This window comes from Tetrao urogallus (genome assembly GCF_951394365.1).
Source record: "Tetrao urogallus genome assembly, chromosome: 7".
Taxonomy (NCBI): domain Eukaryota; kingdom Metazoa; phylum Chordata; class Aves; order Galliformes; family Phasianidae; genus Tetrao; species Tetrao urogallus.
Window position 1 is genome coordinate 2,909,280 of NC_136820.1, and position 13,955 is coordinate 2,923,234.

The 13,955-nt window shown below is 37.5% G+C and overlaps 1 protein-coding gene across 1 annotated transcript in view; it reads right to left on the bottom strand.

The window, feature by feature from the left end:
- Positions 1-13,955, bottom strand: part of POU6F2 (POU class 6 homeobox 2) — a gene marked incomplete at both ends in the record, with an annotated part of 303,527 nt that overhangs the window by 41,790 nt on the left and 247,782 nt on the right. The window contains one exon of the mRNA XM_079538058.1: positions 9,811-9,957. Within this exon, the coding sequence (XP_079394184.1) occupies positions 9,811-9,957 (147 nt within the window). The remainder of the gene's footprint in view (positions 1-9,810; positions 9,958-13,955) is intronic.

Below are 13,955 nucleotides of genomic sequence, written 5' to 3' on the forward strand. Positions count from 1 at the left end.
CTGAGATATTTCTATTTCAGAACAATTCCTGTTTAATGTACTACTTGGAAGCATGTGGGTATGCATCTGGCCGGTTCTATCACTACAAACACTACACAAGTACAACTGAGTTGTTGGCTTACTGTCAAATGAGTCAAGCAAATGCTTCTGAAAGTTTTTTTTCTCCTCTGTTTATAAAGACTGTTTAGGGAAGAAAATTTCATTCTTTTTGAAATTCTTCGCAAGATACTGCTAATGTATCTGGGCTCCTCACCATTTCAGATTTCAAAACAAACACTGATTGCTCTGCAATCATAGGATCCCTAGATTTTATCTCCTCATTGGTATCTCTAAAACATTCATCCAAGGATGGACAGTGGATTAGGAATTGGGGTCATAGCCAAAGTGTTATGATCCATGATTCTGTGTCAGGGTGGAGGCCGGTCACAAGCGGTGTCCCTCAGGGGTCGGTCTTGGGACCGGTGCTCTTCAACATCTTCATCAATGACACAGATGATGGCATCGATGCAGCCTCAGTAGGTTTGCAGGTGACACCAAGCTGAGCGGTGTAGTCAATACATTGGAGGGAAGGGAAGCCATCCAGAGGGACCTGGACAGGCTGGAGAAGTGGGCTCACATGAACTTAATGAAGTTCAGTAAGGCCAAGTGCAAGGTGCTGCACTTGGGTCGGGGCAATCCCGACATCTCAGTTTTAAACTGAGACAGGGGAGGTTTAGGTTAGATATTAGGAGGAAGTTTTTCCCCCAGAGGGTGGTGAGGCACTGGCACAGGTTGCCCAAGGAGGCTGTGGATGCCCCATCCCTGCAGGCATTCAAGGCCAGGCTGGATGTGGCTCTGGGCAGCCTGGTCTGCTGGCTGGCGACCTGCACATAGCAGGGGATTGGAACTGGATGAGCACTGTGCTCCTTTTCAACCAGGCCATTCTAGGATTCTGTGATTCAAAATCAGATCATCCCTAAAAGAAAGTCCAACAGCCTTCTTTTGTGCATCATGACTTGTGACATTTAAGAAATTCCAAACCTTCCTAAAATAGCAACAGCACTCTTCCAGTCAGTTAAGGACCTTGAATATGTATCATTGTACACTGACTTCCACTTATCACAGAGTGATCTCCTATGGCCTTTCTTAACTGAAACTCACAGAGCATTCTCTTGTAAGGAGCTTTGCACAGTCCAAAGGAGAAATAACAAAATTAACAGTCTTGGATGCCATTCTCATGTTAATTTCTCATGTAGCAGAGCTTCTATCACTTCTACTTGTATGATGATGTATCCTCAAATTATTCTCAAATTTGTCAACTCCTGAAGGCATGCAGTGATGTAATATCCCTGAGTAGGAAACTTTCAGTGCCTGGAAAACATCAGTAATATAGAAAGGACATTTCTTGCCATCGTCTCCATGCGTCACCTCTATCTATTCCTTTGTTAATGGCATCTTAAGGGATTTTTGATGAACATGAAGACTTCAGCATTTACATTCAAGTTCCTCTGTGGTCAGATGCTCAGGAATCTAAATAGTCACCTAATGCTCTTGGACAGTGGTCATAACTGCTGAATTCATCCTTCTGGAGTAATAGTCAAAACTTCTCTATGTATAGCAAAAATTGTTTTCAGAGGCTGGTCAAGGGCTTGCAATAAATTCCAACAGTAATAAAGCACTGTTCATCAGTTTTCCACCACGGGTTTCACCACATTCTACAGCAAAAGCTAAGTATGTTTCTGTTTTTGTTCTCTTTAATGCAGATACCAGCAATATGAATCTTCAGAAGGATTTTTAAAAACTAGATGAAAACAAAACCTTAGCTGAAAAGGGAAAGAAAACAAAATCTTAATGAGACAAAACCAACTGCTCTTATCAGACACACAGCTCTCTACTACAAAGTTCTTGTTGGAAGGAGAAGACTGATTTGTGATAGTCAGCAGTCATGTTCTTAATACATTACTGGAAGGTGATAAGAGGCAGTGATAAGAAGAGCAGTGTAAGAACTTTCAGAGAGCAGAGATTTCATTGACTGTGATGTGTGTCACTGGAGATAACAATGAAAATTCGCCATGCTTATAGCCCCCTCGTGATGCTGGGCAGATTATAGGAGTAGTAGGTGCATCTTTATTTACTTGTCAGCTTTCATGAAAATGGCAGGAAAAAAGAAATAATAGTTACTTTGGCTTCCTCCTCCATGCAAGAGTAATTAAAAAGACACTGACAAAAAGACACTATTCCTCACTGGAAGGATTTAATTTAGATCAGTGAATAACATTTTCAAAAGTTCCTAAACGCTTCAGGCTTTTAAGGTTCTCTACAAAGTATCTTTACTACATGTAATACAGCATGCTACCAGACCCTAGAGCTAATGGCTGATGAGCTAGATTCTATGTCACCTTGTTGAGAATGAGGATTAATTAGTCCAGCCTGAATGCCATACTACTAAGGCTTTTGGCTTCTGGGGTCTGTGCTAAAATGGCACTGCTTGTGATACATAAACGTACTGGAGATTGCTTGCAGTGCTCTCTGACTGAGGGAAACTCAGGCTCTTGTAGGTATATAAGTTGGTTTTGAAAATAAGACTTAGACATCTCTGAAAAAAATTGTCAGAGGTCCAGAACTTTGACAGAGATCCAGGCCAGAGGCCATAGATCTGAAGTGCGAAGTAAGATTTGATGCAATCTAAATGAAAGAAATTTCAGAGGCCTTTCTGGATAGATGCCGATAATTTTCAAACTCGTAGGAATTTCAGTACACAGTTCGCCTTTTCTTGGTAAATCTAATTGGAGACTGCAGCTGTGAACCAGCACAGTTCGAGTAGGTATTTTGCAGAAAGGAAAAGTTCTACCTTATTCTTAAATAATTGTGTTGCCCTTGCAGTTCCTGTTCACAACATACAGGCTCTTGTCTTGATGGCTTTTTTTCTTTTTTTTTTTGAAAACTGGAATCTCCTCTGCATCAAGAGTTTTGACTTCAGGTCAACAGTTAGTCTGAACCATTCCGTCTCCTACCCATTTTCTAGTTTTGGAAGAAAGTGGTGTTGCTTCTACATTACATTTAGCTTCTTTGCCCAAGCAGTTTCCAAGCTTGTAATATTGTGATTCTGAAGCATTTTTGCAACCAACTAATTTTGGATTTTTTTTTTAATGCTGGATTTTTTTTTTTTTTTAATTTTATTTTTATTTTTTAATTTCCGAAGAGAGGACTAGTTTTTCTCCATTAAATTTGGTGGCACTACGGTGCTTTGGAACTTCCTTCTGTGAATTCAAGAAATGAATATCACTTTTCAGATGGCAGCAGATGGTAGCTGTTTTAAATTCCACAACTGTTTTTAAGAATATGGATATCCAAAACTTATCAGTGATCATTATCCAAAATATACAAAGCAGGCAAGACCTCTTTTGAGCCCTACACTCTCTACGTTCTTATTTCAGTGAAACTACCAGTCTGCATCACCTGAGACTTTGGTCCATACATTTTTACACTTATGTCACGATAGCTGCAATTGAGGTAAGACAGTCTCTACAGTAAAATTAAGACATAGTCAGCAGAAGTGTAAAGAAAATCATTTGTCTTTCGATTCAAATTTGCATGGGAGGTAATTAAACAGACTCCTTGATGTTTAGCTGTAGGGAGGGGAAACCAACAGAAAAATACATCTTTTCTTACAACTGACCTTTTCTTATAGAGTGTGCCCTTTTGTTCCTGTGAGCAGCCAAGCTGCATGTATTCAGCCCGTTGAAACTTTGAGGGTAAAAATAGAGAGTAAGGCTCCACCCAGCAGTAATTTAATATATTAATATGAAGGCCTGTCAAAACAGATTCTCCTGGCAAAGACTTTCCCAAGGAATGTTCTTAAATCTTACTGTTATCTGAGTGTTACAGTAACCCTTTCTAATCATTCCTTCTAAACATGTCTGTTTTATTATCTCAGGCTTCTCATTTAATTTCCTTAGTATATACCAATCTGATACCACTTATTCAGATTTCTGTCAATCTTCACTTTGGGAAGACATTGTTAGTAGCCACCATTTAAACAATTATTGTTTAGTTTTTTCTAAGTACCTTTAGATGTTGTAAGAGCTAAAATATTAGTGCTTAACATGTATTAGAGTTGTACATCTGAACCAGATGTAGCAGTGCTAAGGATTGTTGAGAGAAAAGGCTGATGAACATAGCACACCTGAAGAACAATGTGAATTACACATATTCAGAAGGACTTCAGGGACTGACACTCATTACATGTCTTTGGCCCCTTAGAAATTCTGTGATAGTTAAAAGAAAAGAAAACAAACAAAACATAGAAGTTTTCATTATCCTTCATTATCCTTCATTTAAGTCCTAGAATGAGGCTCACTTTGCATTCCCAATGATTCTGTGGTTAGGGAAAAACAAAGTCTAGGTCACACTCCAGTCTCTAAAATATCTTCTTGGAGAGCATTACTAATTTTGTAGTATTGCTTATACTACTTTGCACAGATCTTTATATGGACCTGCAGCTGTCAAGAGATTCTTGCAGCTGTAGTTTAAGAACACTGGAAGCTTTAGAAGTGGCTTTTTATATGCATGTACTTGTGTACTTTTCTTGTCACAGCCTATTGTACCAGCAGAACACAGATTAAAAAACAAACAAACAAGCAAAAACACAGTGAATAGAGCAAGGCAGAAGTAGCAATATATATACCTCTGCAGAAAGGAATACACTATTGCCACAGAATATGCACTTCAAAGTGATTCAAAATAAACAGTGTAAATCCTTGTAAAGCTATATATTTAGCATCAGAATATCTTAATTTGATTTGGCTGAAACCTGCTCCTAACCAGCTGAAATTAAACTGAAACAAACGAACAGAAAATTCAGATTCTGCCGTTCTTTTCTCATCACTTTAACTAGAATGGATTTAAACACTGAGATTTTAAAAGTGTATTTTCCATTAGGTGGTGAGAGAGACTCAACTCAGCATTATCAGAATAGAAAGAAAAAGCTAAAATCATTATTTATGCCACCACTTTGAAATTAGCTCATTCTCAAAAAGAAAGCAATGGTCTCATCTGTGAGAATCAGTTGGTCCTAGCACCATGGCCTATCATATATGTCCAGACTGTCTCCTCAACCACTTTAACTACGACAAGACAGCTGCTATGCTTTGAACTACAAATTCAGTTTGCAAGTAATTCTTACCATGTCGAGAAAAAAAAAAAGAAAAAAACTATCAGAAAACACCCCCAGAAAACTGTGAAAATAATACAGCCTACATGTACATATATAATAGTTGGCAAGGAAGAATTTCCCTTCTGAATGAGAGATACTTCAGTGCTTTCCAAGCCAGTCCACAATAAGGACAATGCTATTTTTTTTACTTGTTTTTATTGCACATGACATTTTACATTGTACTGTAGAGTACGTGGTGATGAGAAATTCCCCAGTTATTTAATTGTGATCCTTCAAAGGATTTGAAAGGGAGGCACTTTATTTCCATTTCTTTAATTTACTAGTTCTTTAGCTGATGATTTTATTAACCCTTATGTTTGAGAACTGATGCTTAACAAAAAAAGAAGAAGAAAAGGCCCTTGGCAGTATTGTGAGGGCCTGGAACTGAATAATGCACTTTAATAATGAGGGATAGAGCTATGGCTTTTGCTGATGGCTGTGACCGGCTCTGTGACCTGATTATGTCGCAGAGTGTCAGCAGCTGAGACACTACAAAAGGGAGAGCATCCCATCAAATCTATCTCCATTGTAATCACTCGCTCTGCTGAGAGGCTTGTTAGGAGCAGGGAATCCATCAGGCCTCATTAGCACCATTTACCATCAAGAAGCTCAAAGAGCAAACGTGTACCCTCTCATCAGAATAATGAGAACCAAAGTACTCCTATTATCTAATTGGATCAACAATGCCTCTCTCTCCATTTAGTTTTCTAAGCTGCTTGTAGACTACAACTCTCAAAAATTAGTTATGTTTGTTAATTGCTGGGGTAGAACTTTTCAAGGTTTTTCATATACAGAAGGTTTTTGTATCTAAAGAGCAAGCCATGGGCACAATGAAGGCCAAGTTCCTTCAAGGGCGTGCTTGGATTCTATGGATGCTATCTCTGCTAGATTTCCTGTTCAACTGAAATATGCACTGTGCAATTACACCATACTCAAACTCCTCTTAGTAACTATCAGGAAATGCAATATACTGCTCTCTTTAAGCACAGAACAATTCAGAACATCAACAGCTCTTGTCATATTACTTTTTAACTCCATAAGGTAAAAATGGTATTTTGCAACTGTTGAATTAGGATTAATTTTTTTCCCCTAATTAAACAGCTCACATCTTTCTAAAAATGAAACCGATCTTACTCATCAGCCTTGGTTAAATGTATTTGATTCTGCTGATGTCAAAAGATTTACATGAATGCAACTGATAGACTTATGTTTTAGTCAAGCAGAAAACTTGCTTGCAGGTAGCATTTATAGAATCCAGAAGCATCAGCCATGTTTCCATGTTTTTATCAATCCATCTCTTTACAACGGAGCTAAAAAAACCCAGCTGAAATAAACATATAACGTAGTTAATAGACACAGGAAACACACTCAAGCCCCTTAATATTTCCATTGATTTGCAGATAAAAATAGAGGGGTTTCTCATTCCTATAAAGAATTCAAGTGCAGAAATGGAACTACTATGATCCTACCATAAGGGCAGGCTGAAGCTGAAGGGCGGACAGCTTCACTCTGAAATTAGAGTGTATCAACTGACAAGGTAGATTCTGGCATTTCTGCTACCCTTGCCTTTATGCTTAATATATAAAAGTCCAGTCCTGCAAACGCTTTCTGGAAAGTGCTGAGGGCAAACAAAATATAAGTAGTGTTACATGGGCCAATAGCTCTTCATGATACGCCTCTGAAAATGAACATTTGATTTAGAGTCTTCTATCTGTACTGTATCAAATTAATCAGGTGATCTGGACATATTATTCCAATGGATTAGATCTTCTTTTACAGTGGTCTTTGAGAGCTCTGGTATTAAAGTTCATATTGCCACCCAAAGGATAAAGAAATCGTATAATCACTGCGCAAACAAGAATGAAAATATTAACAAGTACACAGCATAAATATTTGTTAAATATATATATATATATATATTTATTGAGAATGTAAGAACTCTTAGGCCATTGGGTATTAAGGCCATGACATATGTCACTTAAAAGATAATTTCCCTAAATTTGCCATAGAATCTTTGATTTGACCTACAGCTTTCTGTCTCCTGGGTTTATTGATCATGTATTTAGGCAGACAGACAGACATTTATAAGCCCAACTTTCTACAAAAGGAGTAGCATATAGTTACAAAGACTGCACATACAAACAGTCTGATAAGTTGCCCAGCCTTATAGTAGCAGGAAGGAATTTTCGGTTTCTCACTTGCCTCTTTAAAGAAGGCAATGTTCAAAGAGCAGATTCTTAACATATCATGGAAATACAGCTCCTTAATGAGCTCCAAAAAGATCATTCACAAATTGAGGCATCCCAAGTTACCATTCACTTACGTTCTTAATTTTGAAGAAACAAAATATTAGTTTCAATAGTTTTATTTAATTTGCAAGGAATGTGATTTAATTTATGGAATGTAATTTAAATATACCGAATAGTCTATTTTTGCAGACAGATAATTTCAGAAGAATGCCATAAGCAATATAGTTTTATGCTGAATATTACAAAAATCAGTGTTACTTTACCTACTTAATATTTATTTATACTGCAGTGAGGTCTGCAGTACTGATTATAAATCAAGAAACATCTGTAAAAATAAGTAATAAAAAGACAACTCTTATTTAAAGGAGCTAGTCAGTCAGATTCTGTAGTTTCACCCAAAAATAGTGGAAGATTCTTCCTTTCTCTGCAACTTGTAGAATTATTGGACTTCACATTATATGTGGAATAAACTAGACTCAGTCTGATGGAATCTGTAGTTTCATTTGGTGATACAGTGACAGTAGGAACTTTTTTTTTAAACATGCAATGAATGTCTACCCTTTATTTATGTTTTCCAGGGAGAACATATAAAGGAAAAGCCACTGAATAACTAGTCTGGGTTTTCATCTTCAGCTCTTACAGTGATCAGTTTTGGTGCCAAGTGTCTCATGTGAGTGGTGACTGTGAACCATTTCTGGAGCACGGATAGAAACAAGCAGGTTTGTAGGTTGGAGCTGATCTGAGTATGAGTTATAGGTATTATAACCAACTTCTCTTCCAAACCAATACCCCATCCCTCCAGAAATCTTAATAGGCTTTTGAGAGCCTCCATTTAAAGCTGGCTGCATAAAATGATCCTTTGATGAAAAGGGATTGAAACAAGGGTTAAAGTAGACATTGAAAGGTTATTGTAGAGGGCACATTGTTCATACAATCCTCCTTTAATATGTGTGGTGTGCACCTGCGATAAGATGATTCATTAGATAAGGCCTCACTTTGACAAGCTCCATCGTTCAACCCTCGGGGTAGTGATGGAACAATTCTGCACCCACCCAGTAAATATAACAAGGTCAGCATTTTTTTTTTTCCCTGGGACTTGGATGGGGATAGTGAAGCTCAGGATGCATCTTTGTTTGTGTGTTATGCTAAAAAAACGTGGCACATTCTATAAAATGCTGTCTTTGAATTTTAACAGGCAAAATTTGAAAATACACCCTCTTTTCCAATTAAATAACATGACAATATAAAATTATCAGGAAAAAAAACATACTTTTTGTGGGTTTTGTTTTTTTTTTTTTCTCTTTCCCTATAGTAAACAGAGAATAGAAACTAAACTTGCACATATCACACAAGTTGCATCCCTGCAATAAACGTTTACCAGGGCCTAACAACCACATAAGTACTCCTGGACACCTGGACACCTAATTCACTAGGCTTAGAATAATGACATACAAATTACTCAGTGATCTGCTCCAGTCTTGAGTTACAATGGCAGATTTGCTACAGAGATTTAATGCAAAATGTAGTTGTGTTAATTTCATTTCTAGTAAATGAAACAAAGAAAGACAGTGGCTACAATACGAAAACTACTTAAGCATGTTGCATTAATAGAATTATTTACATATATGAACTCAGATGCATATATTTCTGCATCATACTGAGACCAAAACTGAAATACTTCATGACAAATAAAAATATCTCAAGCAATACACAATTTATATTTTAGACACTAAATAAACTTTGCTCAAATTTTTGTTCAGAGAATTTTACAACAGAAGTTTCTTCCATCACAGACTGGTAGATTCATTGCAAACTGCTTAATTTAGTTAATCAGCAAATAAGAAAGCCACCCAGTTAAATCCATCACGGATATCTCATTAAAATTTCATTTGTGTTCCTTTACAGAAAGTGTTTAATATCTTTATAGAAACGCTTCACAGTGAAGTAATACCAAAATGCTACAGTTTACAGCAAGTCTTGTCTTAATAGCACAGTAGCATATTAATATAGTTGTCTGTTACTATACCTACACAAGTGGAAGAAGACATCTGGTTCATTTACTGAGATTCACAGGGTTACAGGACTTTCAAATACTGTATTATTGCAATACTGTGATGTTTTCAAAAGGTTGGATTTGAAAACAAAACAAAACAATCTCTAATCCTTTTCTAGCTCTAAAAGGGCTTCCATCAGCGCCTAACTTATTTCCACTTCTCAGACTTCCCATTTCTTCCCCTGTCTGGCAAATCAATATTTATTTACCTTCAATATGTGCACTTTTAAATCGCTGTCATACAAACGGAACTCATTTTGGTCCCAAGATCGGTCTGCCATCAGAATTCACTGCTTTCTCCATCTTCTACTCACCTGTCCTTGTGCATTAGTGACGAGTTGACCTGTGACCCCCTGAAGACTGGAGAGGGCATTGCCAAAGGCCTGGGAGCTTGCTATTGAGCCCATGGCTGCTGCTGCTGCAGCCGCTGCTGCTTGACTTGCTAGTGGATTGTTAACCAGCTGAAAAGAAGAAAGAAAAGATCGTGGAGAAACCCTTGACAAACACAGAAACACAGAGTGCTAACTGAAGAAAATAAAGGCGATTGTGCTCACATGGGGAAAAATAATCTGTCTGCTCTAAGAGCTTGGGTAGTTTTGAGGGGTTCTTATTTTTCTGGTTCTTGTCTCATTGAGAATGAATGGTTTCAAAACGACCCAGAGGAAGTTAAAACTGAAGGATAAATCTCCCTCTTTAAAAAAAAAAAAAAAAAAACATTTTTTTCTTTTTTCTTGAGTTCTGCCTGTTGTATTTCTTTAGGTTCTACATTTTAATGTCACAGATGTAGCAGTTTAACACTTCAGTTAACATCAATTAGCGAAAAATCAGCATTTTATTTGAATGGGAGTGGGGTATTTGCTTGGGTATATTCAGAAGAGCGACTAACTAAGGTCCCCAAACTGAAGAAAACCTGAAGCTGCTTTAAATTTATATGATTAATGATCTGGTCTCAACATCTAGGTAAATCTTAGCATGAGTCTCAACTCTGTGATTAAGTTCAGTAGAAATCAACTACATATTCAGAAATGTCTATTGTGGATTGCAAAATCTGTTGAAAAGATGCTAACCAACTTGCTGTTTGTTGACTGCAAACGATTAAGACTGACATAAATTTTCAGCAAATGAGTTGTAACGCCCAATTCAGTCTGGTTTACCTGGTTTGCCCATATAAAGCAGAGAGCACACTCATGGCTTTACTCTTTGGAGATAATGGGAATCCCACAGAGGAACATTTCCATCACCACTTAAGTTTAGCAAACACGTCAAAGGTGTGTTCCCCTGTCAGAATGAAATGTCCTTTGAGAGATGCCTTGCTCACTGGATCATTTTATATTTTATATTTTCTCATCCCCTGCTGATAATGAACGAATTTTCAAAAAAATGCCGGGAACATTTCCTTAGGCTGATGTGAAAATGCAGAAGCTGAGAAAACCTTGACATTTGAGATCAAATTAAAAGGGGTTCCAAGTCTTTATACGAAAAGAAAATTTACAATCCTATAGAAGTGCAAAGTCACGGACTCAGTTAGGGATGTGCTCCACAGACAGGCTCTGCTTCAAAATAGATTATAAAAAATTAACCAGTGATTAGAAGATGTTTTAAGCATGTTACAGATATGAGTAGTGTGCATGTTATTGATGTTTAGAAGCTCATCAGTAGAAGATGTCAGATATGGTTATAATCTATGCTTATAAGAAACGTACTTGTCTGTTGAACGTTATGAAATCTACAACAATTGATTGGTCATACATTAAAACATCTATTAATCATTCATTAGCCCTTCATGAAGTATTTATAAATGGAACCTTGATATAAAGTGTTGCCTAAAGGGGTGCCTTGGGCACATCCAATCCCTCTAGAAATTGTAAAGTAAATAACTAAATAAAGATTAACAGCAGTGCTAGACAGAAAAGATGACACTGTTGGTGGAAGTGTTTTGATTTGGAAAGAATTGTTATATGTATCTCCAAAACCAGTCCGCTGTACCCCATGGCAAGAAAATCAAGCAGGGATAAAGTACAAAGGGGGAAACTGCAAAAACTACTTGATGAGGAGTCTTGAGAAGCTGCAGAAAAAAAGCAAAGATGAGCACAACCACCGAAGCAAAGTTCAGTCTCTGAGTATAGAGTGCAGACAATTCCATTGCCTGTAAAAGATGTGAGGCCAGATGGAGGTGAGCACAGAAGATAAAGATGGAAGAATTGGTAAATCTGTCTATTTCTTGTTCAAAACAGAGGCATGTATTTAATTCCCAAATTAGAAACTGGTAAATTCTGTCTTGCTCTACACCACTTTGTGGCCAGCAGTGGGACTTGGAGTAACTACCTTCCAGCTGTAAATATTTGGAGAAGAAAGAGGCAGCAGCCAGACTTTCAGAAAAGGCCTTCCACTGTCTCAGTTGACACCCACAAATTTCTGCTTCTATGATAGTACAGCATCTGACTGTAAGTATAAATCATCTTTGCATGTTTATGTGATATCAGCTAATAAGGTATATCAGCTGCTATAGTTTGCCTCTTCAGTTGCATATAGGAAATTCTTTGGGGAGCATAAGTAAACTTGTGAATCTGGAAACTATAAAGGGTTAAAACCTTTTAAAAATCAGACCATTATCTCCCAGAATCTCCTTTTCATTTTTTTTCCCTCCAGTTTTCAAAAACTGTACATTTTCAAATACAACAATAAAATTTAATTACAGCAAACCCTGGAGACATTCAGGATTGCTTTTAGTTGCATCATAGAGATAAGCTACTTATTAAAAATGATGGCAGAAGCTATGATATGCATAGGTTCCCTGGGTAGTACTATGTTCCAGGAAAAATCACAGTGAATGGGCCAGCTCACAGGATAAGAGTCTTCCAAATGCATATAAAAACATCCCTATCTATTCAAAAGCCTGATTAAAAAGAGAAGACACATTTTTCTTTGAGTGTTTTGAAAGCCGTTGACTGCAAGTTACACTCCACTAAATTGACCCCTTCTATATCAAGTGCTAATTGGGCACAGAGAAATCAATCTAATTTCATTACATCCGGACCTCAAGGCAACTTCTAACATATTTTATCTTGCTCTTAGTTTAAATATAAAATCTCTGACTTCATTTATTCCGTTTCTCAACACAGGTTGGATCCCTGAGAACAATTACTAGAAATATAAAGATGAAAGATTCCACAAGAGGATCTTCTTATTTAGTTTCTGTTTTTGAATAATGATTTCATTTGGAAGGCTGTGATCTTTGGAGCCATCAGTTCCAGTGCCAAGGCTTCTGCTCCCACTCAAAACACCAACCATAACAGAGATCTGAGAGGTATACACCAGTTTTCTCAAGGATGCCTCTGTTAATTACATGATCACTTGGAGAAGTAAACTTTATAAGGAAGGATCTTATAATAACCGAGTAGCTTCAGTACATTTTTCTGACTTCACAAAGTAGAACTTGTAAAGGAAAATTGTTTTGCTCTAGCACAGTGTAGAGTAGGAGACAGTCTGCTCCAGTAAACGGAATGCACACAAATAAAACTACCCTATAAAACCATGGGGAAATGAGAGGGGCACTACTTTAAAGATCCAAAACCTGACACGTGATGTAAGATTTCTTTATAGTCTTCTTAAGGCACAATTTCAAGAGAAGTGGGGTAGAGTCATGGCAGAAAGCGGCTTATTGAGAGCAATAATTACTTTTTTCTTCTGGAATAATGTCTTTTCCTTCTTCTTCTTTTTTTTTTTTTTTTTTTTTTTCCAAAGCCAACCAAATACATATCTTGGTGAATTTGCTGTGAGAAACTGAAAAACTGTTCATGTAGTGTTGAATACAACAACAATTGGATTTGATAGCCTAGGCAGTAATTTTACATTTCTCTTTAAAGTGCTTTTATATCCAGACTGTGTGAAAAATGAACATAGAAATGAAATCTTTATTAGCATTGCATTTCCTTTCATAGGAACCCTTAACTAACAACTTATGTGAATTTCATGTTTAGAATATGAGAAGAACTACACAATAGAGCAGTTGTCTACCCTGTAATACTTGGAGGATCCCAGAATGGAACATATGGGTATTTCATGATTCTCCACAGTTGCAGCCTGTAGACAGCCCATGCCAGAGCAGGGAAATGTGTGCAGAGGAAGGAGCTGTTACAGGCTGACTGTAGCCCCTTGACCCTTGCAGCATTGGCTGGTGGAGGCAGGAATGCAGGAGCAGAGATGAGCCTGGTGTGGTGGGGAAGAAAGATGCTGCTTTAGAGTTTGCCGTTTTGTTTCTCACAATCCAGGTACACTTTCACTGGTAATAAATTTTCCACAAGTTGACGATCAGAGGGCCGGAGCACTTCCCCTAAGAGGACAGGCTGAAGACCTCTTCAGCCTAGAAAAGAGAAGACTCCAAGGAGACCTTATAGCAGCCTTCCAATACCTGAAGGGGACCTAAAGGAAAGCTGAGGAGGGACATTAAATAAGAGCA